The sequence below is a fragment of the Myotis brandtii genome, unplaced genomic scaffold (assembly GCF_000412655.1).
Source record: "Myotis brandtii unplaced genomic scaffold, ASM41265v1 scaffold927, whole genome shotgun sequence".
In the NCBI taxonomy this organism is placed as follows: Eukaryota; Metazoa; Chordata; class Mammalia; order Chiroptera; family Vespertilionidae; genus Myotis; species Myotis brandtii.
Window position 1 is genome coordinate 1425374 of NW_005371823.1, and position 22148 is coordinate 1447521.

Sequence of the window (22148 nt, forward strand, 5' to 3'; positions counted from 1 at the left end):
TATATTTATAGTATTATTTGTTTCAAGCATATTCTCCTTCTCTGTGGCTTGCCTTTTCTTTCTCTTATGGTGTATTTTTATTAAAAGAAGTTCTTAATTTTAATGTAGTGAAATTTATTATTATTTTTAAAATATGTAATGCAGTTTGAATCAAATTCTTCTCTAGCCTGAGGTTTCAAAAAATTATGTTATATTTTCTTATAAAACAATGATGGCTTTGTTTTTTATAATTTAGCTCTTAATCAACTTAGAGTAGATTATTATATGGTGTAAATTTGGAGTCCAGTTTTATGTTTTTCCATGTAAATATTTATTTTTCCCAATTGATAGTTAATGAAAAGACAATTCTTACTGTAAACAAATATCTCCCATGCAACTCTGTCATATACCAAGTGACCATAGATTCGTGGTCTATGCCTGGGCTCTGTAGTTTATTCTTTTAGTCTATTTGTTATCCCTGTGCCAGTATCACACCACTTTAATTATGTGGTGATAATTAAAAATAATTCATCTTACCTTTTATTTTTTCAAGGTGTTTTTTTTTTTTGCTCATTGCTTTTTTGCACTTCTGTGCTTCAACCAATATTTAGATTGAGCTCCTCAATTTCAAACAAAACAAAAACTATTGGAAATGTTGAATGGGATTGCACTGAGTCCATAGATCAATTTGAGAAAATCAACATCTTTACAATATCGAGTTTTACCAAAATATGGCTTGCCCACTACCTGTCTATATTTTCATTTGTAATATATTTCAACATAGCATTTCTGGTTTCTCATGAGGTCTTACATATTTTTGTTAAGGTTATTTCTAAGTACGTTGTACTAAGCAGGGGCACTGTAAGTGTTATCTTAAGTTTTATTTTTTATACTCTTGCTGGTATCAGAATTTTTATATACAGATTTTAAACCAAGCAACCCTTCTAAACACATATTAAATCTAATATTCTAGAGAATCCTGGAATTTTCTAAATATACAATCATAGTGAATAATAGCTTTATTTTCCCCTTTCTATATATGTACATACATATACATGAGTATGCCATGTGTGCATGAGCATGTTTGTTTTCTTTTTTCTTGCCCTACTGCACCTGATAGTTCCCTTAGGAAAACAAAGATTAGAAGTGGTAGTAACATGCATTTTTGTGTTATGCTGAATCTCCTAGGAAAAATATTTAAAAGTGTAATATTTGATATAGATTTAAAAAATTAACATACTATAGAATTCACTTCTTTTCTTTTTGGTGTACAGTTCTCTAATTTTTAACCCATGTATAGATTCATGTAACCACCATCATAGTCAGGATAGAAAATAGTCATATCACCCAAACGGCCTTTTTTGTGCTGAGATACACACACACACACACACACACACACACACACACACACACACACACACTAGAGGCCCAGTGCATGAAATTCTTGCATGGGTAGGGTCCCTGGGCCTGGCCAGCGATCAAGGCTGATCAGGGCCTATCAGGGTCTTCCAGCTGCCGGCCGTGACCTTCCTTCTGGCTGCCGGCCGGGGTCTCCCTTCCCTAGCTGCTGGCTGCCGGCCAGAGCCTTCCTTCGTTCCACACTGACCCACTGGTTGTCAGTGCACATCATAGCGAGCGATTGAACTCCCAGACTCCCAGTCTCCTGGTCAAACTCCTGAGGGGAAAATTTGCATATTAGGCTTATATATATATATGTAGATATATTTTTATTGATTTCAGAGAGAAAAGGAGAGGGAGAGAGAGATAGAAGCATCAATGATGAGAGAGAATCATCGATTGGCTGCCTCCTACATGCCCCACACTGGGGATCGAGCCCGCAACCTGGGCATGTGCCTCGACCGGGAATTGAACCGTGACCTCCTGGTTCATAGGTTGTTGCTCAACCACTGAACCACACCAACCGAGCTGACACTTTATTTTTAAAAGAATATTTGATATATTTTTATTGATTTTAGAGAGAGGAAGGAAGAGAGAGAGAGGGAGAGAGAGAGAGAGAGAGAAACCTCAATGATACGAGAGAATCATTGATCAGCTGCCTTCCTGCACAACCCCTGCTGGGGATCGAGCTCACAACCCAGGCTTGTGCTCTGACCGGGAATCAAACTGTGACCTCCTGGTTCATGGGTTGATGCTCAACCACTGAGCCACACCAGCTGTGCTGTGCTGACTCTTTATAGTCAAACCTTCCCTCATCTCTAACCTCTAGCCACTTCTTCTCTGATATTCTTCATCCCTATGGTTTTGTCTCATCCAGAATGTCATATAAATTGAATTAAACAATGGTTAGCCTTCTGAGACTGACTTCCTTCACTCTACATAATGCCTTTGAGATTCATCAATGTTGATGTATGTATTCATAGTTCATTCCTTATTGTTGCTGAGTGGTATTCCATCTATCGATATATCACAGCTTGTTTATACATTCACTCATTGAATTATGTATGTCTTCGGGCTCTGTAATTTACTCAGTTTCTTCCTTTTCAATGAGGAAAATGTACCCACAACATAGGATTATTGTGGGGATGAAATGAGTTAATGCATGTGAAGTGCTTAGGTAACACCTGGTACATTGTAAGTGCTCAACAAATATAATTCATTATTATTGTCCCCAATATTAGTAAAGATTTTGAGGTAGAAAAGAAGCTGATAAGTTCAAGGAATAGTAAGAAGGCCAGTGTGCCTGGAGTGTGGTGAGCAAGGAAGACAGGAAGAGGTATGTAGGAATCAGGTTCCAAAGGGCCTTATGGGCTGTAGGAGGGAGTTTTGATTTCAGTCTGTGTGCAGCAGACACCCAGAGATGGGTGATAATCTGGTTCGTTCCTTTAACAGATCGTTCAGGCTGCTGTGAGGAGAATGGGTTTTGGTGGTGGTAAGAGAGAGCAGTAACCTTTTCAGGTTACTTTAGTGGTCCAGGGAAAAGATGCTGGTGGCTTGGACCATAGTGGTGGTTGTGGGATGGTAGAAGTGGTTTGATTCAAGGCATGGTATGGATGTAGAAACCTTCAAATTTGCTGATGGATTCCCAGCTCAGTGGACCACAAGAGCAGTGGTATGACTAGTCATAATTATCAACAGCAACAGTCCTCTCCATTATGGCTTTACCAAAGATTTCGCACATCCACTTTTGAACTGAAACCTAGCCTTTCATTCTGAAATTCACTTGACGAAATAGCCTGTCTTTTCATACATCTTAAAATGACATCTAATTGACATTTTTCTTATTCATACTCACAACCCAGACCCATTTGTAAAAAACTGGCTTATGCCACAAAAACGTTTTCTCACAGCATTTTGCTCTGTGGTTCTCTGCAGCCTGCATAGTTCTGTGACCCTACATACTTAGCTGTATTGCTGGGAATCAAGTTGTCATAGCTGCTTCATGCTTAGCCAGGGAATGGTCGTTTTAGTGGTTGGCTGCAGTTCCTGTGTACACTTGGGACTTATTGTTGGAATAAACATTATTAGACTCAGACTAAAATTGGACCAGGATTTTTATTTTTGTCCCCCTTTCAACTTCAACTTAACCTACATTCTATTCTCTCACCCAAATGACAAATGGTCTTGACTTTATGAAGTTGATCTAAAGATTAAAATCAGCCCTGGGTGCTTGCTTAGCCTTGCATTCAAATGGAGATTTTTTTTTGGGGGGGGGGAGGTGAATGGGGGAGTTAAAAACTGAATTCTCTGATCTCACATAGAAAGTTTTATTTCCTGTGTGTCTGTTCTTAACACATCTGTATTTGTTCTCTGTGGGGCCTTAGCTTCCAACTCCTCCTTAAAGACAAACCCTGACCCAGTCTTTATCTGGAACACTCATCAAGCTTTTTTTTTTTTTTTAACCCTATCCTATCTGCCTAATTTGGAGCTTATGATAATTCAAAGTTTGCTAAATGGAAGGAAATCTTCCTTTTATCCTGAGCTCCTTGTCTTGTCTTGTCTCAGTTTGCAACATCTCTTGTCAAGTGAATATCCAATTGTGCATTTATTTACTCAGGTTTTTTGTGGGTTTTTTTTTTATTATTCAGTCAGTTTACTTGTTGAAGTACCTCTAGAATCTTGGAGATGCTCACTTGGAATTTTGTATATCATTTTGTGCTTCTTTGTAATTGGCTTCTTTTGTGATCTTGCAGAATACCAAGCTGCTATTTTACACTTGAAGAGGGAGCACAAAGAAGAAATTGAAAACCTACAGGTATGTCTCTTTGATTCTATTGAACTGATTACTGAGGCTGATTCTTAGTTTCCTCATGTGCTGAAATAAGCATTTCCCTTTTGACGGCATATTTACCTGGACAGCACCTGTAGCTTGCACTTGCCAGTGGGCACTGAGTCTGTCCTGGGGATGAAAGCCTTGGACTCTGTTTTTAATATAACTCAATTCCTATTTTTAAAAAATACCACAAATGCATTAGCATGGGAAAAGAATTTGATCAGGAAAAATGATGGGTTTATTTGTAAAGCAGGAAAGATGATGGAGTATTTAGCCTTTTGCTGTTTATAAGAAGTATTTAAATAGTTATTTTTTGTAGGCACAGTGTAAATTATTTTGTTTGGCTTACTCCCATTCATGTGTTTGTATTTGTCTGCCTGTTAGCACATGCCTGCGATATGATGTCATGCAGATTAAGGCATTAAGGAAGTGAGCCTAGTAGGAGGAAGAGTTGCGTTGAGTTGTGTATCCCCAGGGAGTGCTTGGAAATGGCTGACTTGATCCTCTTTGGCGAAGCTCAGAAAGACTGAGCCATCATTTCCTCCACCATCTAACTGTCAACCCCTTATTTTTGGTGTTTGCTTGCTGTGCCTATAACAGGAAGTTTCAGGGTCTTAATTTCAAATAAGTGAATATCGAATCAGGCACCGATTCTAGCTCACTGATGACTGGGTGGACTCCATCCCTCAGGAGAGGACAGTAGCAAACTTTAAATAAAACTTGGTGTTTAGTGTTAACTGATTACTTGCTAATTCAGTAACATAGTGGATCAGATATTCTCCTTTTCAGTAAGTGATAATGCATTTTTACAATAACCGAGACAACGTGTTAGAATATACATGAAGCCATTGCAAGTAGCAAAAAGATCATTAAGTCATATGGTATAGAAATTCATGCCACCCTCATCCAGCTGGGTCTAAGTAGTTCGGAAGAGGGAATGAGTCTATTTCACAAAGAAACAAAAAGGTGGAAAAGTACCTTGGTCTCCTAAGGGAAAAAGAGAGGTGGAGGCCCTTACCTCCTTTGTTGCAAAATGCTCTACAGAGACCTCTCTTTCTTTATCTGTGTTCTGATGTGCAAAAGATTCTCAGCTGTCTCAGAGGAGCTGAACTGGGATTAATTTAAGAAACAGGTTGCTAACTCGAGTAGGTACAGAGCGGTTCTGTGAGCAGACATTTTATGTAGCAACTTGGTTTTAAGAGTTAACACTAGCTTTCCACAGGCTGTAGACCAGCCCTGTTGAGGACTTTGACTACTAAATAATATTCATAGATATAGCTGGCGCTTAAAATTTTTGAGTTTTTACTTTGTGCTGGTCATTGTTTTAGACATTACATACATTAGTTTGTGTCATCTCCATAAAAGTTCTATAATCTTCCATCTCAAATGAAGGGAAGTTTGGAGAAGGGAAAGAGAAGAGTAAATGGAAAAGAAAAAAGTATATTGGAATTGTGATCTCTATTTAAGATAAAATCAGAACAAGGTATGACTGGCAAGAGTAAAGGTTAAAAAAATGTTTCTAATTGTATCTTAAGTGTTAAGTATCTCTGAAAGAATTCTCTGCTCTTTAAATGCTATTTCCAGTAAACTATAAAGAATATTTTTGTCCCATATTTGTGATTTATAACTAATTGCTGAAATCATATACCTGTGATTTATACTTAATTGCCATGGCATACCACTGCCGCCAGGGCAGGGCCTGGTGCCCAGTCTGTACAGTTAACTGTAGTCCAGAACTGTTTTAGCAGTCACAGATAACCCTCAACCGGAAACTGGCAACTTGTATTCTAGTTTTTGTTGGCAAACAACATTTTAAAGATTGAATTAGGAATAAATATTTTAAAATATGCAGGGATTTCTAGCTGGTTTTTCGTTTGTTTGTTTTAAAGGAAAATGTGTCAACAGTGGGCTTATTTTCCTGTATGTCTTCAGCCTGCAGGAGTTGAGTAGCAGGTATCCACTCCAACTGGTACACTTGTTTTCTGGTTTGCCACTGCCCTGCTCTGGGCCATTTCACTGGCCTGGCTCCTTTATGCTTTCATTAACCCCTGTTCTCTGGGAGATGTTGAAAATACAGTAACTAGATTGACAGCAACACCAACCAGTCCGCACAGAAGCTGCGCATAAAACCGACGGTAACCTGGCCTGGCAGTCCTCGTGGGCACTCCCAGGATATCATCTCTACCTGTTTTAGTCTACAAAGCAACGAAGGCACAGGACTTGTGGAAGGCAATGAATGGGTGGGAGGACTCCTGTGGTGATGTTCATTTCTTAGTATGTGATTTCCATTGGCAGCCTCCAATTGCCTGTTACAGTTTCTTTCTCCACTTACAGCTCATGGCCAAGCCAGCGTGTTTCAGGACTTTTTCACATGCCCTTCTAGAAAAAGAAAGATTTCATGGGTAAAGGACAAGAGAAAAGTGATTAATTATGTGACCAAATATAAGAATTGATATGTATCACATTTAATTTTTTGGAATGTCTTCAGAGAGTTTAAAGAAATAACATGATCCAATAAACAGAGACCCTAAATTCAGAGAACCTTAATTGTTCAATTCTCCGACCTGCAAAAGGGATTCTTACCACCTACAATAATTTGGTTGGAGGTTGACATTTTTAGCCCAGAGTCCCAAGTCTTGTAAGTGGGAGAGTATGGAGTTCCTAATCGCATGCCTGCGGTTGCGGAGTGCTGTACTATAGAGAGGACACAGGGCTTGGTCTTGGGAACAGATTTTCAAGATGTGTAGCAACTAACATACAGATTCCCCTTATCAAAAACAGGTTTGTTGATTATGTGAATGAATCCATTTCAGGAGTCTTATGTTTATATTTTTTTCTATACAAAGTCAATGCACTTGGCTGACTTTTCTGTTAAAATCTCTGGTAGGAGAGTGGTGGCAGGTTGAACTGCCACGACCTTTGCAGTGGGGTTCAGGATCTGAAGGAGGGGCTGACACACAAATGAAAATACTATACAAGAAATATGAATTTAGAAGGCATTGGGGGTCAGGTGGAGCCTCTTTTTTGAAGAGACACACCGAAACGGTCCTGTCTGCTTTTATTCAGTTTTAGATACACATCTTGCTCTCAGTAAAGCACGGCAAACAGGTAGCAGACAGTAAAGATCAGTAAAGATCAGTAAGGTCCAGTAATCATTTACTTGGATGCTATCAGGTCAGGAAATTGCTTCGAGCCACCACTTTCTCAACACCAACAATCGGTGCTTAGTGTCAGCCCTTCTAACACTCAAGGTCCACCGGCCTTCCGCGTTCCTTGGTGCACTCTCATGACAGTATTGGCAAGCGGTGGCTTCCCGCATTGAATATTCCCTGTGGGTTCACTATTTCGTGTCATTGATAAATAGCCACAGCAAAATTCTTTAATTTTGTCCAAGTGTGCCCTTTCTTTAGCAAACTGTGCCTTGAGAATTTATGATCACTTCATGATCCTGGGCATCATCTGGTTCATTTTTCACTTTTAGATAATTCTATGTTACTAACTTTAATTTTAAAAAGTTACCACCTACCTTTACAGGTTTTCACTTATTTGAGAAGTTTTGCCTATGGTAGCCATTGCATGTGTTCATGATTACTGTGTAGAAACATAGTTCATGACTACTGGGTGGAAACATACTTCAGATCTGCCCTTCCAAAGCATATGATAAAACTAAATCTTTCATGGTACAAATAAAGAGTTATTTCTGAGAGCTTGCTTAGGAGCAAGGTTTGAAAACCACCATCACGGCTGTTGTACAGGTTGTGTGACTGGAAAGCTGTGATTTTATTTTATGCATGATGAGAATGTGAAAGAACTCAGGTCTTTGAGTCAGGGCTCAGTTCAGCTCCTTGCACTGTGACGTTAAGAAATGAATCAACTTCTCTGGGACTTAGTTTTCACATCTGTACAGTAATACTCATGCTGCTGATGATAATGTCCTTCTAGGATTGTTCGGCACAGGGTACACCCAATGGTACTGGTTATGTGTTATTTCTCATTCCTTTTCTCTGTGTAGATCTCCTTATGATTAAGCAACTTGAGTTTAGAGTGATCCTTGGGCTCTCTTGGTTGAGGACTTCCTTGGGACATTTGACATATTCTTTTAGGGTGATTTTTCCATGATCTTTCAGCTGTTCTTCTGCCTCTGTGCTCTCTATCAGGGAGGAAGGAGAGAGGGTAGATGAGAGAGAGAGAGAGGCAGAGAGAGACCATCAGTATTATGAAAAGTAAATGTAGAAATATAAGCAAAGTAATATATTTGTCCCCATTTTACAGATGATAAAACATGAGGCTCTCAGAGATTGACTTGTCATGTCAGAAGTCTTAGAGTAGTAAGAGGAAAACCTGAACTTGTGTCCACCCAGCTCTGTCTGACTGTGAAGCCCGTTTTCTTTCCAATAATCAGTGCAGCATTAATGGAAAGAACATTAGATTTGGAGTCAGAGGTTGAGATTCTTGGGTTTTAGGTTTGCCATGATAAACATCAGGCAGTGCTCTTGGGCTCACTTTCCTAATTTCTAAAGTGAAGGACCAGGCCCTGTAATCTCTAATAGCACCTTTGAATTTTATGATTGGCCTCACCATCCAAAAAATAAAATAGAATTCTATTATCCACCACATTACGCTCTTAGTGTTAGTGCTATTTAACTGAGACTTTCTAAGTCCCTGCTATTACATCCCCCACACTTTTTCTTATAGTTTCTTCTAGAGCAGTGGTTCTCAACCTTCCTAATGCCGTGACCCTTTAATACAGTTCCTCCTGTTGTGGTGACCCCCAATTTCATTGTTACACATTGAACATAATTAAAGCATAGTGATTAATCACAAAAACAATATGTAATTATATATGTGTTTTCCGATGGTCTTAGGCGATCCCTGTGAAAGGGTCGTTCGACCCCCAAAGGGTCGCGACCCACAGGTTGAGAACCGCTGTTCTAGAAGTTCTTCTTTCTAACCAGGGGTTGCTTTCTCGGTTCTGCCTGCCTCTGTGGAACAGTGCAGCACATTCAGGTTTTCAGTCACAGTGTGACCAAAGCACTCTAGCCTTCCAGTGTTGTTCAGGTGCCTGACTCCATGAGAATGGGAAATGAAGCAACCATAGGGCCCAATTCTTCTTTATGGCAGGAGGGACGCTTGAGCATAGGATGGGTAGGACTTCTTTGGCTCTCTGCTTCCTCAATTTTGAAAGTTGAAAAATAACCTGCATACCCCTTGTCTGGCTTTGAGCAGCTTTGGATAATTTAAGAATATTGGGTTTTGACCAGTACTTTAAGCAGTTTGGAAATAGGTGCCATGGAAATGACAGATTGTTTTTATCTGTTTTTAACTAATGTTCTTTGGGTTGTGGGATAGAAGACAAAGGACTAGCCAACAGTGACATTTCCTTTAGAGGACCCTTTTTCTTGTACCCCATTCATCATGACCATAGCCCTAAACTGAGGGAAAGTTTGCTGAGTGATGGCCTCTGGCAGGCCCTGCTCATTGTGCAATGCAGTCACACTTCTAATATGGTAACTCTCTCTGCGAAACGATCCAGGGATGAATGCCAAACTGGAAATTAACTTACCCTGTACCTTGCTGTCCCCAAGAGAACCAAATGGTATGTTGGCCTCCATGAAGAGAAACTTACAGATTTCCTTACTTTTCTCTCTCTCAATCCACTCCACTGGTTACACATTGCTGTCGTTGAAACAAAATTAAATGCAGACTACACTTGAGCTGATACAGCTTAAATTTATAGAGACATAAATCCTGAGCCTTTTCCATTTGTTATGTTCTTTGTTATCAACACAATACATTTAAATCTGTTAATTCCTGGAGATTACTGCAATGGAAAAGGAGTAATTTATAGAACAATAAACAAAACTCACAAAGATGAAATATAATGATTTCATCAAACCCTTATGGTATTCCCCTAAGTGCTGATATTAGTATAAGTCATTACTGAGGTGCCAAAAAGAAGGAAAGAAAATTAAATGTTGAGAAATGTTTTAATCCATTGTTTCATTGTGGATGTATAATACACTATTATGAGTTTAGTAGACTTGCTGGTTCACTGGTGTTGAGATGCCTTTTAGGCCACTGGCTACCTCGAAGCCTGTAGATATCTTTGGAGTCGAATTTTCATGAAAAACACAAAGCAATTAATTCCCTGGCAGACTTAGCCCAGGAGCCCTTGGTTTCAGCCTTCGGGGTGCTGTCTTGCCCCATGTGAGTCAGACAGTATGTCAAGCCGTGCTTGCTAATGGAGGGAAGCTGGTTGTAGAACAAAGAATATGTGCATTACTCATTTGTTTCATGGAAGCTGATGCAGGTTGTGTATGCCCCCTTCATGCACCACCTGCCCCAATCATTTTCGCTGAGTCTTAAACTCTAAACATGAGCCACTTGTGTGGGCCAAGTTAATTTTCCTTTTTTCAATAGTTTTTTTTATTACTTATGTGACAGGCTGTTTTGGAGCAGGTGACCTTCTGAGTGGTGTCCTTTGCTTTCTTGACTCTTCATAAAGGAGGAAGGGAGGTATGTTAGAGCCTGTGGGGGTGCTTCCTTCTCTCCAGACTTGTTTTTCCTCACCCAATAATTCTATGAGTTTTCCATAATCCTGTACCACTGGGTGAATAATAGGTTCTTCAGCTATAAATTAAGAGTGTAGGACTAGGTGGTCTAAGTTTCCTTCCACTTCTGAAGTTCTGTTACTTGTGGCCTGGGCAGAGTGGTTCCATGTGTCTGCCTCAACTCAGTCCAAAAGATTTGGAGGTCCCCATGTCCCACATTACCTGCAACAGTGCTAGGCAACTGGTTGAAATATAATGAATGGTTGCTGAGTGTTCTGAGTGGATATTGTTAGAATTGCCTTCATGATTCACAGTATTTTGGTAGAAGGCTATTTTTGAGGTAGTGTTAGGAGAGCCACAGAGCTCTTAAATTTGTGACACCATCAAGCACAAACCCCCCAAAACTTTATTTTATCAGCTCAGTGTTATTTAAATTGTCATCTTTGATGGATTATAATGAGCATGTATGTTCTAACTTTCCCACTTTTCCTGTTGTCTAGTATCCAGGCCCCCTTCCCTGTTTATGTTGATTGCCTGGCCCTGTGGACATCTGAGTTGGTGACTCTGGTTTGGAGCATAGAAAAGCTGGGTAAAAATGTCCTCATCTACTTTTTCCATGGTGTCATGCGTACCAAGCAAAAGTCTCCTGGGCTTTTAGACTTTTGTGTACTTCTGCATTTATTTTCCTTTCCTTTTTTCCTTCCATTCTACTGTCCTTTCTTGGAAGGGCTGTTGATGGGAGAGTGAGGGCAGCAGTGTTGAAAGGGTGCATGAAAAATGAGCTCTTAGTTTAAAAAATTGGGTGTGGTCTATGTTACAGGACGTTATTAGGAAGGGGTGGGAAGAAAGGATTTGATTTTTAGAGTTTAAATGCTGAGTGTCCTTTGCCTTCTGACTTGATTGGAGATGATTATAAACGTAGTTGTATGTGGAGCACGAAGGACCAACACAGCCAGGCACAGTGCTCGGTGCTTCATGGACACAATTTCTAATCCATGGAGAGACTCAGAGATGTGAAGTGCTATCCTGAGTTTTCACAGCTGGTCAGTGTGATGGCAAGATTTACTCACCAGGTCTGTCTGGTGTCTAAACCTGCTCCATTTCCACTGTCACCTTGTCAACTGGTTTGATTAATTTTCTCCAGTATAATGGTTTTTCTAATTTTTTACTTACCAGCTTCCTCTTTTTCTGTGGCAAGGATGTTTATAGATCATCCCCTATTCTTACCCTATACAAGCTCCTTGTATGATTAAAAAAACAAACAACAACAAAAAAATACCTACAATGGGGACATTTGTGTGGTGCTGGGAAAGGGAAAATATCAACAGAGTCTTCTTATTTCATTGGTTTCAGAAATGACAAGCTCTTCTTCCCTTCCTCCTACATAAGCACAGTAGAAAAGAGCAGATAGAATATTGCTTTTCAATTTCATTTCTTACAACTGGTCCTGAGCCCAGTTGGAGGAAGAGCCTCTAGTATTTGTCACCATAATTTTGATATTTGTCTGTGTTCATCTTAGAGATTTGAAACCTGAGTCTCAGAGAAATCAATTTCTGAGACCATAAATTAAGTAAGAAAATACTGGGGCAAAACTTCTGTCTTACCAGTTCCTTTCTTCATTGATTTCTTCAATTTAAACATGGGGTTTCTCAGCTTTTTAAAAATCTTATTTTCTCCAATGGAGCTCCCAGTATTACTGATTCCTTAAGCACAGGGATATGTGGTTGTCCCCTCTGCTGTCAATTATTTGTCCGTGTGCCCATGCATGATAAATGGCACCTGTTGCCTCTTCTAATAAGTCCAACCTCATGAGTTTTGGAATCGGTAGTGTGAATTTATTGAGTTTTTGTGTGTACACACAGGTACGCATGTGTATGCTTTGACCGTTTCACAGCAACTCTGTGTCCTAGCTTGCTCTGAGTCCTAGTGGTATTTATTGATCACCTACTATGTGCTGGGATTAAATGAGGATTAAATGAGTTACTATGCCAACCCTATGAGGTGGCACTTTTGACTTCTGCACTGAACTGCCTATGGAAGTTTCTACACCTCGAAGGTCCTTGCCTAGAGAGTATTCATGACATGACCTTCTTTCTTGGATCTGTCCTTGGGTAGAATATTGGTCCTTAAAAATTATGGACTTTAGGAGAAGAATATGTTAAAAAATAAACCTATATATTGAAGTTATCTAGTCATTCATTGAAAGAAATGCAGCATAACTCTAGGCAGATCAGCTGAGTAGAAACACAGATATGAAACCTTCCTTGTGTTTGAATTCTGTCTCCACTATCTGCTGGATGTGTGGTTTTGAACTAATTATTTAAACCTTTCTGAGCTTCAGCTTCTCCTCTGAAAAGTGGTTGTGATGATATCTTAACTTGGTGGATAGGATACTGATTACAGGTGTTGTGATCGTTAAGAATGGGACCGGAAGTACAATGGCAAGTGGTAGATGTCCAATAAGTGGTAACTATTGCATTTGTTCTGAGGAGCAGCATGTTTCATTTACTTTAAGTCAGTGGCTGTTGAGTGTTTTATGGTGGTGAAGTTCTCCCAATATAAACCATGAGCCTATATAAAAGAAAACATTCTGTGATTAATGTACACTTAATGTTTCAAAGAGTATTGCTTTTAATATTTTTTGTTATAACAGTGTGATTTCATTTTTATTACTGCTGCCATGATTTTATGAAGAAAATATCTGAATATGTAAAAACACCCCAAGAGTTATAGCACAGATTTGGGGGGCCCTGAGGAAGATGTTACATTTGCATTTCAAAATTGTTTTTGCTATGAAGATTAACTTTCTAAAGTATAATCCTATATAATAAAAGCCTAATATGCTAAGTGTCCGGTCGACCGGTCAGCCATTCAACCAATCAAAGTGTAATATGCTAAGGTCGCTCAACCACTCGGTATGACATGCACTGACCACCAGGGGGCAGATGATCTGACTGGTAGGTTAGCTTGCTGCTGGGGTCTGGCCAATTGGGACTGAGTGAGATGGGCCGGACACACCCAGGAACCCTCCCGCAGTCCCTCCCCAGCTGGCCAACCTTCGTGTCCCTCCCTGGCCCCGATCGTGCACCGGTGGGGTCCCTCGGCTTGGCCTGAACCCTCTCGCAATCCAGGACCCCTCAGGAGATGTCGGAGAGCTGGTTTCGGCCCGATCCCGCAGGCCAGGCCAAGGGACCCCACTGGTGCATGAATTCATGCACTGGGCCTCTAGTTTTATATACTAACTGTGCTTTTTATTGTTTATCTTTTATGTAATTAAATACTAATTGAGCATCTGTCAAATATAAGAGATGTGCTGGAGAATAAAATATCACTTAATAATGATGATAGCAATAGCAGCTACCACTTATTGCCTATTACTATATGCCAGACACCATATTTAGCACATACCCTGGATTTTGGAATCAGAGGTTACTGTTTAATTAGGAGAATAGAACTTGTACTATGAAAGCTAAATAACTACATGCACATGATCTTAGCCAAAAGACTGAGAAGTAATACCTAAATGACAACTTAAACTAAGGCAGCTTAAACTAAGTTTTTAATATTAGATAATATTAGGACCTATGCTAATGTGACTATTAGCATCTAGAATTTATATGCTTTTAATGTGTTTTGTGAATTTCAGATCTTATATCTCAACTAAGATTTGTGAAGTCTCAGATTTTACTGATTGCCATAAATGAGTGGCAGTTTCTTTTACTGTCTCTGGAAACTGCTGTAGGTATCTCTGTAAAAACGGTGTATGCTTATTTTGTTTTAATACTCTGTATGGTATAACCCCTGCCTGTTTCAAACATATATAACACATATAATTGAAAGTATTAATTGCAACAGGTATATTGCATGCATGTGTCCCTTTGTGTGATAGGTAATCTGGGTATTTTACAATTATTTTAGAAGCCATTTCCCAGTCTCACCACTGGAGGTCAGCTTGACCCCTTTTCTCTTAAAACTGAAGTAGATTTTTTTTTGATGATTGAAACAGCATTCCAGTTCAGAGCTTTGCTCAAAACACATGAAAAATAAAATTTCCCTTAGCTTATTTCACAGAACAGCATTCACAGATATGTGCATATAGGTTTGTACTCATAGGCATAATGCTTAATGTACTTACAGAAACAATATGTGATGTGTTTATGCATACATACATATGTGCGCGCGCGCGCGCGCGCACACACACACACACACACACACACACTCTATATGATAAAAGACAAAGAGCCACCTAAAAACAGTGCCTAATGAAATTGGTTATCTGTATTTCATCTAAGAATTAAGTCATCAAAAGGAAATTACAGGTCTCTCTATAATTCATTGATTCACTATATATTAAGTACTGGGTGTCAGGCACTGTACTAGATGCTGGAGGGAGCAGAACAGACATGGTCCTTACGTTCTGGTCTTTGTAGTTTAGTCAGAGAGACAGATATTGATAAAAACAACTACTCAATAAGTATAATTAGACTAGAGGCCCAGTGCATGAAAATTCATGCACTGGGGGGGGAGGCGTCCCTCAGCCCAGCCTGCCCCCTCTCACAGTCCGGGAGCCCTCAGGGGTGGGAGGCAACCCAGCGATCAGGGGAAGGTGACGCCCCCATCACACCTCTGCTGCTGCCACTGCCGGCAGCGCAAGCCTTGGCCAGCCCTGGTTACCTGAGCCTCAGGTGGCCCTGGGCAGCTGGGCAGCAAACATCCGAGGCTTGCCTGCACCTTGGGCCGGCCCTAGGCAGCTAGGGGGCTGAAGGGACTGGGGGATGCATGCGGAGTGTCCGGACCCGCCTGGGGGCGGGCCTGGCCATGCTGGGGGCTTGCCGCCCCAGCAGGGCTGAGGGGACTGAGCGCCACCATCTTGTGGCTGTGGGTGCCACCATATTTGAGGGTGTGGCAGTTAATTAGCATATTCCCTCTTTATTAGATAGGATGAGTGCTTTGGAGAAATATATAGAATGAGATGCTATGATAGGGTATAATGTAGATTTGGAAGGTCAGGGGAGGATAATTTTTAGGAAGTGGCATTTAAGCTGAGTTCCAAAGGGTAATAGGAGTGTGGCTAGTTTGAAGGACTGCAGAGAGATAGTGTGACTGGAGCAGTAAGTGACAAGTAGGAGAAAGGCTGGGGTGAAGCTCTGGATTAGCATACTTCAGACTTGTTAGGCTGCATCTCAGAATAAAAAACGCACTTCATATTGAAACCCAGATTACATGTGTATGTGTGTCTATATGAGAAATAATGATTTTATTAAACAGAATTTGTTTAATCTCACCTCCTGGCATGTTCAATTCTCTTTAAAAAAAAATGCTGTGATAAAGCATAAGGTGGTTTGCTATCCGACTGATGGTTCATGGTCTGCAGCTTGAAAAACATTGAAGTGGAGGAGGGCCAGAGGCTAGATTCTGGAGGGTTTTGTTGGTCTTTTGAAGGCTTCCCAATTTCATCCTCAGAACAATGAGAATCTGCTAATTCTCAGCAAAGGACCATGTACATAAATAGATTTGGGTTTTCAAAAGATCCCCCTGACCTATATCTGCTGCAAATACATAGATATAATAACAATTTAAAGTATTAATTGGAAGAACAAATTAATTTGTTTTTTTTTCAATTTTTTATGGAGTTTATCCATTTGAAATTTCTGATACTTGACCTATTTTAACTGATAAAATAGAAATTTCATATGGCTTACTCTAATATAGTCACACACAAAGGCAAGGAGGTGAATGTGTGCTGGAATTTTTTTTCTCTGGATGGGCCATTCTCTGAGATGTTCATGGGGCCTCATGCATGGATTGAGAGACTGCAGCTGAAAATTCATCAGGCATTGCCCATGGGATAATGACATTGGTATATTTAACCATATTTCTTTTCAAATTAGAATTGTTGAGCCCTCTCATGACTCTTGTGCCCCATGTCACTCACAAAATAATTTTGGTGAGCCGTTTTCCAGTATTCAGGTAATATATGAAAAATAAAATTGCTAAAAATTATTTATACGACTTAAATTAGCATTCCCTGATCTAATGAACAGGCTGAATATATCATTGCTTTTTCGAAATGAGCTCAAACTGATGTTTTACTCCATGAAAAAATACATAATTGTAACCTATTACTGATCAGTTTGGTTTCTGTAATACAGGTTTTTGTAAATTTATCTGCATTTTAGTTACCTCATAGATCTTTTATAATAACACTTTCACTTCCAGAGTTAGAAGTTATAGGACTATTGTATGGATACAGACACAGGAAAACAATTAGAAGATTAGAAAAGGAAGTGAATTAAATATCTCAGTTACATTCCTTTCATATATTTTTCAGTAAACAAATGTCTCTGACTGCTTCCTTTACTTCCCTCTCAGGTACCAGTTTTTTTAGATAAGTGAAATTTGAAAACTAACATATTAAACAACCTGGGGGTCTTTTATTATTTAAATTTTATTTTCAGCTAGTCCTGCTATAAATTTATGAATGTTACCCCTGATCATATTTTTTCCTACTTAAAACTTATAGTTTCCAACCACATGATCTTCTAACCCTCTTAAATAATGAAATTATAATTCTTTTTATGCACAAAAGCATTTTTTCTTTTTGGTATTTTATTTTCAGCACATAAAATAACATGGATTCTAATGGTGATGACTGTAATAGAGTATCATTATTTTTGTATGAAATTCCCACTTTGCAGAGTAGTGGCTCAATCTTGAAGCTTGATTGCCAAAAGCAAATGGAAACTCCTTTCCTTTTGCTATAAAACAATGGTGGACGGGCCCAGAAACAAGGAGGGGAGAAAACAAGATTGCATTACAAATCTGGCACATCAGCCGCACTAGTAAAATCAAATCCAATGTTGTTTTATGACTCTGAATTTATGTGAGTGCCTAGGATCAAAGGGCTCGAATCCCACTGGACTACAGGGTCCATAGTTCATGGCAAAAACTCATCAAAAAGAACATTTTAGTCGTTTAAGCTTTTCATTTTAATCAGCCCCAGCAATAAAAGAGCCTTTAGGTGTCCAAAAACATTTTGCAAGATCAAGAGGTGGTTCTCTCGCTCTTGGAGGTGGCTTTCTTATTGGATCCATATAATGCCTGTGGCCTCAGAGTGTCAAAGGGCCACTGCCTCCACATTGTTTGCCCTTGTGGGATGGTTTCTTTTGGTTCTTCTGACTGTGTATTATGTGATAATAAATTATGGTGTCTGACGGAAGGACCATAAAATTTTCACACAATCTATCAAGCGATTGCAGCCATTTAGCGTTTGGTCTCTGACAGCAAGCCAGTACTTTGTAATGTTTAGACAGAAACAGAGTCTACGGCGGCCTCTTGACAAGTGTCTAGAGAGAGCCCTGCGCATGAGAAAGCAGCACGAGGCTTCAGCATCAGACCCAGTCTTGAGTCATTGCCCTGACACTTTGTGTGATTGTGGTTTCAGACGGTCCACAACATGGGGATCCTACCTTCACCAACAGAATACATGGTCCAGATTATGTAGTGAAATATTTGTGAAGTTACCATCCAGCAGTAAGAACAGATGTGCACAAGGTGTAGATTAGGCCTGGAACCAGCGGAGCCAGCCTTGCACTGTCCACAGGAGACCTGTGTAGGTGAAGGGGAGAGCTGCCCAGTCAGGAACAGATTGATAAGAAAATGTCCTTGAGAAGGTGGAGGAGGGTGAGATCAGGGACCCCGGAGGCTAAATTAACTCTGGGTGAAAAAGGGAGCATTTCTTTTAAGATAAGAAGGCAGACGTTTAAAAATCAGTGCCTTTGTTTATAGGCTATTGACACTTTCATTTCTTTGCCTCCTTCCCCCCCCCCCCCCCTTTTTTTTTTTTAAACGTTTAAAAATCAGTGCTTTTGTTTATAGGCTATTGACACCTTCATTTCTTTGCCTCCCCCCCCTCCTGTTTTTTTTTTTAATCCTCTCCCGAGGATATTTTTTTCCATTGATATTTAGAGAGAGTGGAAGGGAGAGGGAGAGACAGAGAGCAACACCAATGTGAGAGAAACACATCGATTGGTTGCCTCCTGCATGCCCCTGACTAGGGCCAGGAGTCTGTAACCGAGGGTACATGCCCACTGGAATTGAACCCAGGACCCTTCAATCCACAGGCCGATGCTCTATCCACTGAGCCAAACCGGCCAGGGCTCTTTGCCTCCTTTTTAACTTTGGCCCCTCTGCATAGAAAAAGAAACTCAAACAGTGAATATTTGTCCACTAGAGCTCCTTGATGCCATCCCCTATCACCCCTTCTGCACGTTTTCTCATCCCTTGCTCTCTTTTTGGCAGGTGCCTTACCCCATTTCTAATGATAAATTCAGCCATCCTTTACTTTGAAATCCCTTCGCTTGACCACTCTGCTTCTTAGAGCTTCTGTCTCTCCTCTCACTGGCAAAGTTCTCAAACCTTAGTTCCATGCAGACAATTCTCACACTACTTGCTGTCTGTTATCGCTGTTCTGAAACAGCTGAGACCACAGATGCAGTAATTATGAACTCTTTTGGTCCCCACCACTCTTCATTGATTCTGGAGCAGCGGTTCTCAACCTGTGGGTCGCCGCGACTCCTTTGGGGGTTGAACGACCCTTTCACAGGGGTCGCCTAAGACCATCGGAAAACACATATAATTACATATTGTTTTTGTGATTAATCACTATGCTTTAATTATGTTCAATTGGTAACAATGAAAATACATCCTGCATATCAGATATTTACATTACGATTCATAACAGTAGCAAAATTACAGTTATGAAGTAGCAACGAAAATAATTTTATGGTTGGGGGTCACCACAACATGAGGAACTGTATTAAAGGGTCACGGCATTAGGAAGGTTGAGAACCACTGTTCTAGAGTGTCAGTGTTAAAATCTCCTCCCTGGACATCTGAGACACTGAATTCTTCTGTGCTTCCTCCTCTGAGTGTCTCTACATCTTAGTTGCTGTCACTCAGTTCTAAATCTGCAGCACCCTCAACCATGACTCTCCAAAAGGTGGGCTATAGTTACCTGACTTTCTATACATTATCTCTTGGAGGTTTCATTTATTGCTGCGTAAAGGCTTTTCAGACCTAATTATTTGGATTCAAGTTTTCCTGAGTTCCAGCTCCAAGGAAATTCTAGTTTTTTTCTAGAAAACCTACACTGGGAAATGTATTCACTATCACAAATTTAAAATTTCCAAAGTCAGATTATCAAAAATTCTTATAATACCCAGGGTTGAAAGGACTTGTCTGCCTATGACTTATCCCCCCCCCCCCCCCCACTATAAGCACAACACAAGCCGTCTCTTTTCTTAGCTGCCCTATACATTTAATGTTCCACTTTTCCCTTAAAAGTAAAAGTCCAGGCCAAAAAATCTCAGGTGCTTCTTTGGCAGCTCCTAGCCCCTCACCTTCTGCATCCCATTGATTGGCAAATTATGTTAATTTTAGCACCCTGGTCCCTTCATACACTTGTTCCTCGGCACCCTGTGCTTTCATCCTAATGTAGCCCTTCTCATAGTTTGCCTATGTCCCAGCCATGTTATAAATTGCTTAGAGATCGTTGTTCCTCTCTTAAACACCTTTTGTGGCTCACTATTGCCTATCAGGTGAACTTCAAAGTCTTTTGCACGCCATTTAAAAACCTTTTAAAATCTGATTCAAATGTATGACTTTAGTTTTCTCTTCCACTGGTTGCCTATGCTTTCCCATCACTCTGCCTTTTTCTCCCACTTGGATTGCTCACAATCTGCTCACCTTTTGCCAATCCTTTGTGGCCTGGCAAGGGTTCATCCTCATATGTGAAACCATCTCTGATTGCCCAGGGCTTCCTCTTCTGAAACCTCATGGTTTCATACCTGACCCAGGCACATAGCAGACTCTCATAATCATGAAAGCAACGATGTTGCCCCCCCCCCAAGTGCTGAGCACAAGAGGGACATAAACCTTCAGTAAATAGCACACAGTTGAGTCTACCATCACAGTAACGCACGCACTAATGCATAAATCAACCACTGGTTGGTTTCCCTTTTTATTCCTCTGTAATGGAAACTGGGTTTAAACCAAAGTGATTTTACAGGCAGTATTCTTCAGTACAGACAGAGAACGATACAAAGAAAACTATGTTCCCAGAAGGTTTTTAAAAGACATCTTTTTTACAGTTTATGTTTTTCTTCGGGGAGAATGGTGTTTATTGTTTCTCATTGTTTTAGATGCACATTTATCACATGTTGCCTGTTTAGACAGCTTCTGATGAGGGATCATTTGTATTGGTTTAGGTTAAAGCAACATGGACTCATTTGAATTTGTAGTAATTTGTTAACCCTTGCGTTCTATAGGTGGGGAATTGAAGGCTGAAAAGCTGATCTTACAGTGGAGCGTAATGGTTCTCAAACCTCTCTTCCTCAGTGCCCTTGAGGGAAGCAGCATGCCTCCAACAGGACAGGGGTCTTGATAGTCGAGGAAGTCAACCACCCATTGAGGTTCACCTCTGGTTACTACTCATTAGCAGTAATAGAGCCCAAGAATCTGTGGGCAGCTGATAGAAGTACTATAACTGGAAATCAGGATTTATCTCAATCCAGTGTTTCATCACTTAAGCCATATGGAGATGGTTCTGCCAAAAGCAGAGAAAGTGTTACCAGCAATTAAGTGATGGGCAGAGAAGCTGCCATGCAGCCCTTAATGGCGGGCAGTCCTGAGTACATGCTATCTGAGGTTTCAAATGACATGTTTAAAACCACAGTCTTCAGCCACACGAACAAAATTAAACACGGATCAATTGGAGGAAAATAGGGCTACCTCTTCCAAACGTTTAATTCGTTTCCAACTTTGTTGCTTTTTAAGGTCAGACGGTTGTCTAATACTTTTTTTTCCTTCTTTCCTCACTCTTTATCTCTGCAAGATTAAAAATGGCGTCCAGGGTTTATAAATAGGAGTTTGAGAGATTATGTCATAATTCTCAGACAAGATTTTCTAGATTTGTGAGATACGGATCACTGTCCAGACCGACTCTGTTCTACTGTGACTTAGACTCCACCATTGGATTCCCACAGCTTCACTCACTCCCTGCTCATTAGTAAACTGATTACCTAAAATACACACACAAACACACACACAACATACACACACACACACACACACACACACACACACACACACACACATTTCTAAGTGGAGAGACAGAGAGGCTGCCAGCGGTCAGAAATACCTCTTGGAGGAATTTTACATCCCCCGCCCCAAACCTGCAACCAAGCACCACCTTTAACAAAGGACTGTTACTGAGAAGTTATGAATGTTGTGAGGGGATTTTGCATAGCATCCCCTGTCCCCTCAAATCAGCCTTAAAACCAATCAAACCCAGAAACAAAAAGACAAATGTTTTCTTCTTCATGAGC

The 22148-nt window shown here is 40.2% G+C and overlaps 1 protein-coding gene across 2 annotated transcripts in view; it reads left to right on the forward strand.

Annotated features, from left to right (window-relative positions):
* Window positions 1–22148, forward strand: part of FMN1 (formin 1) — a 432998-nt gene that overhangs the window by 184581 nt on the left and 226269 nt on the right. For both annotated transcript variants that reach the window (XM_005885758.2, XM_005885759.2), the window contains one exon: window positions 4131–4192. In XM_005885758.2, coding sequence (XP_005885820.1) covers window positions 4131–4192 — 62 coding nt within the window. The remainder of the gene's footprint in view (window positions 1–4130; window positions 4193–22148) is intronic.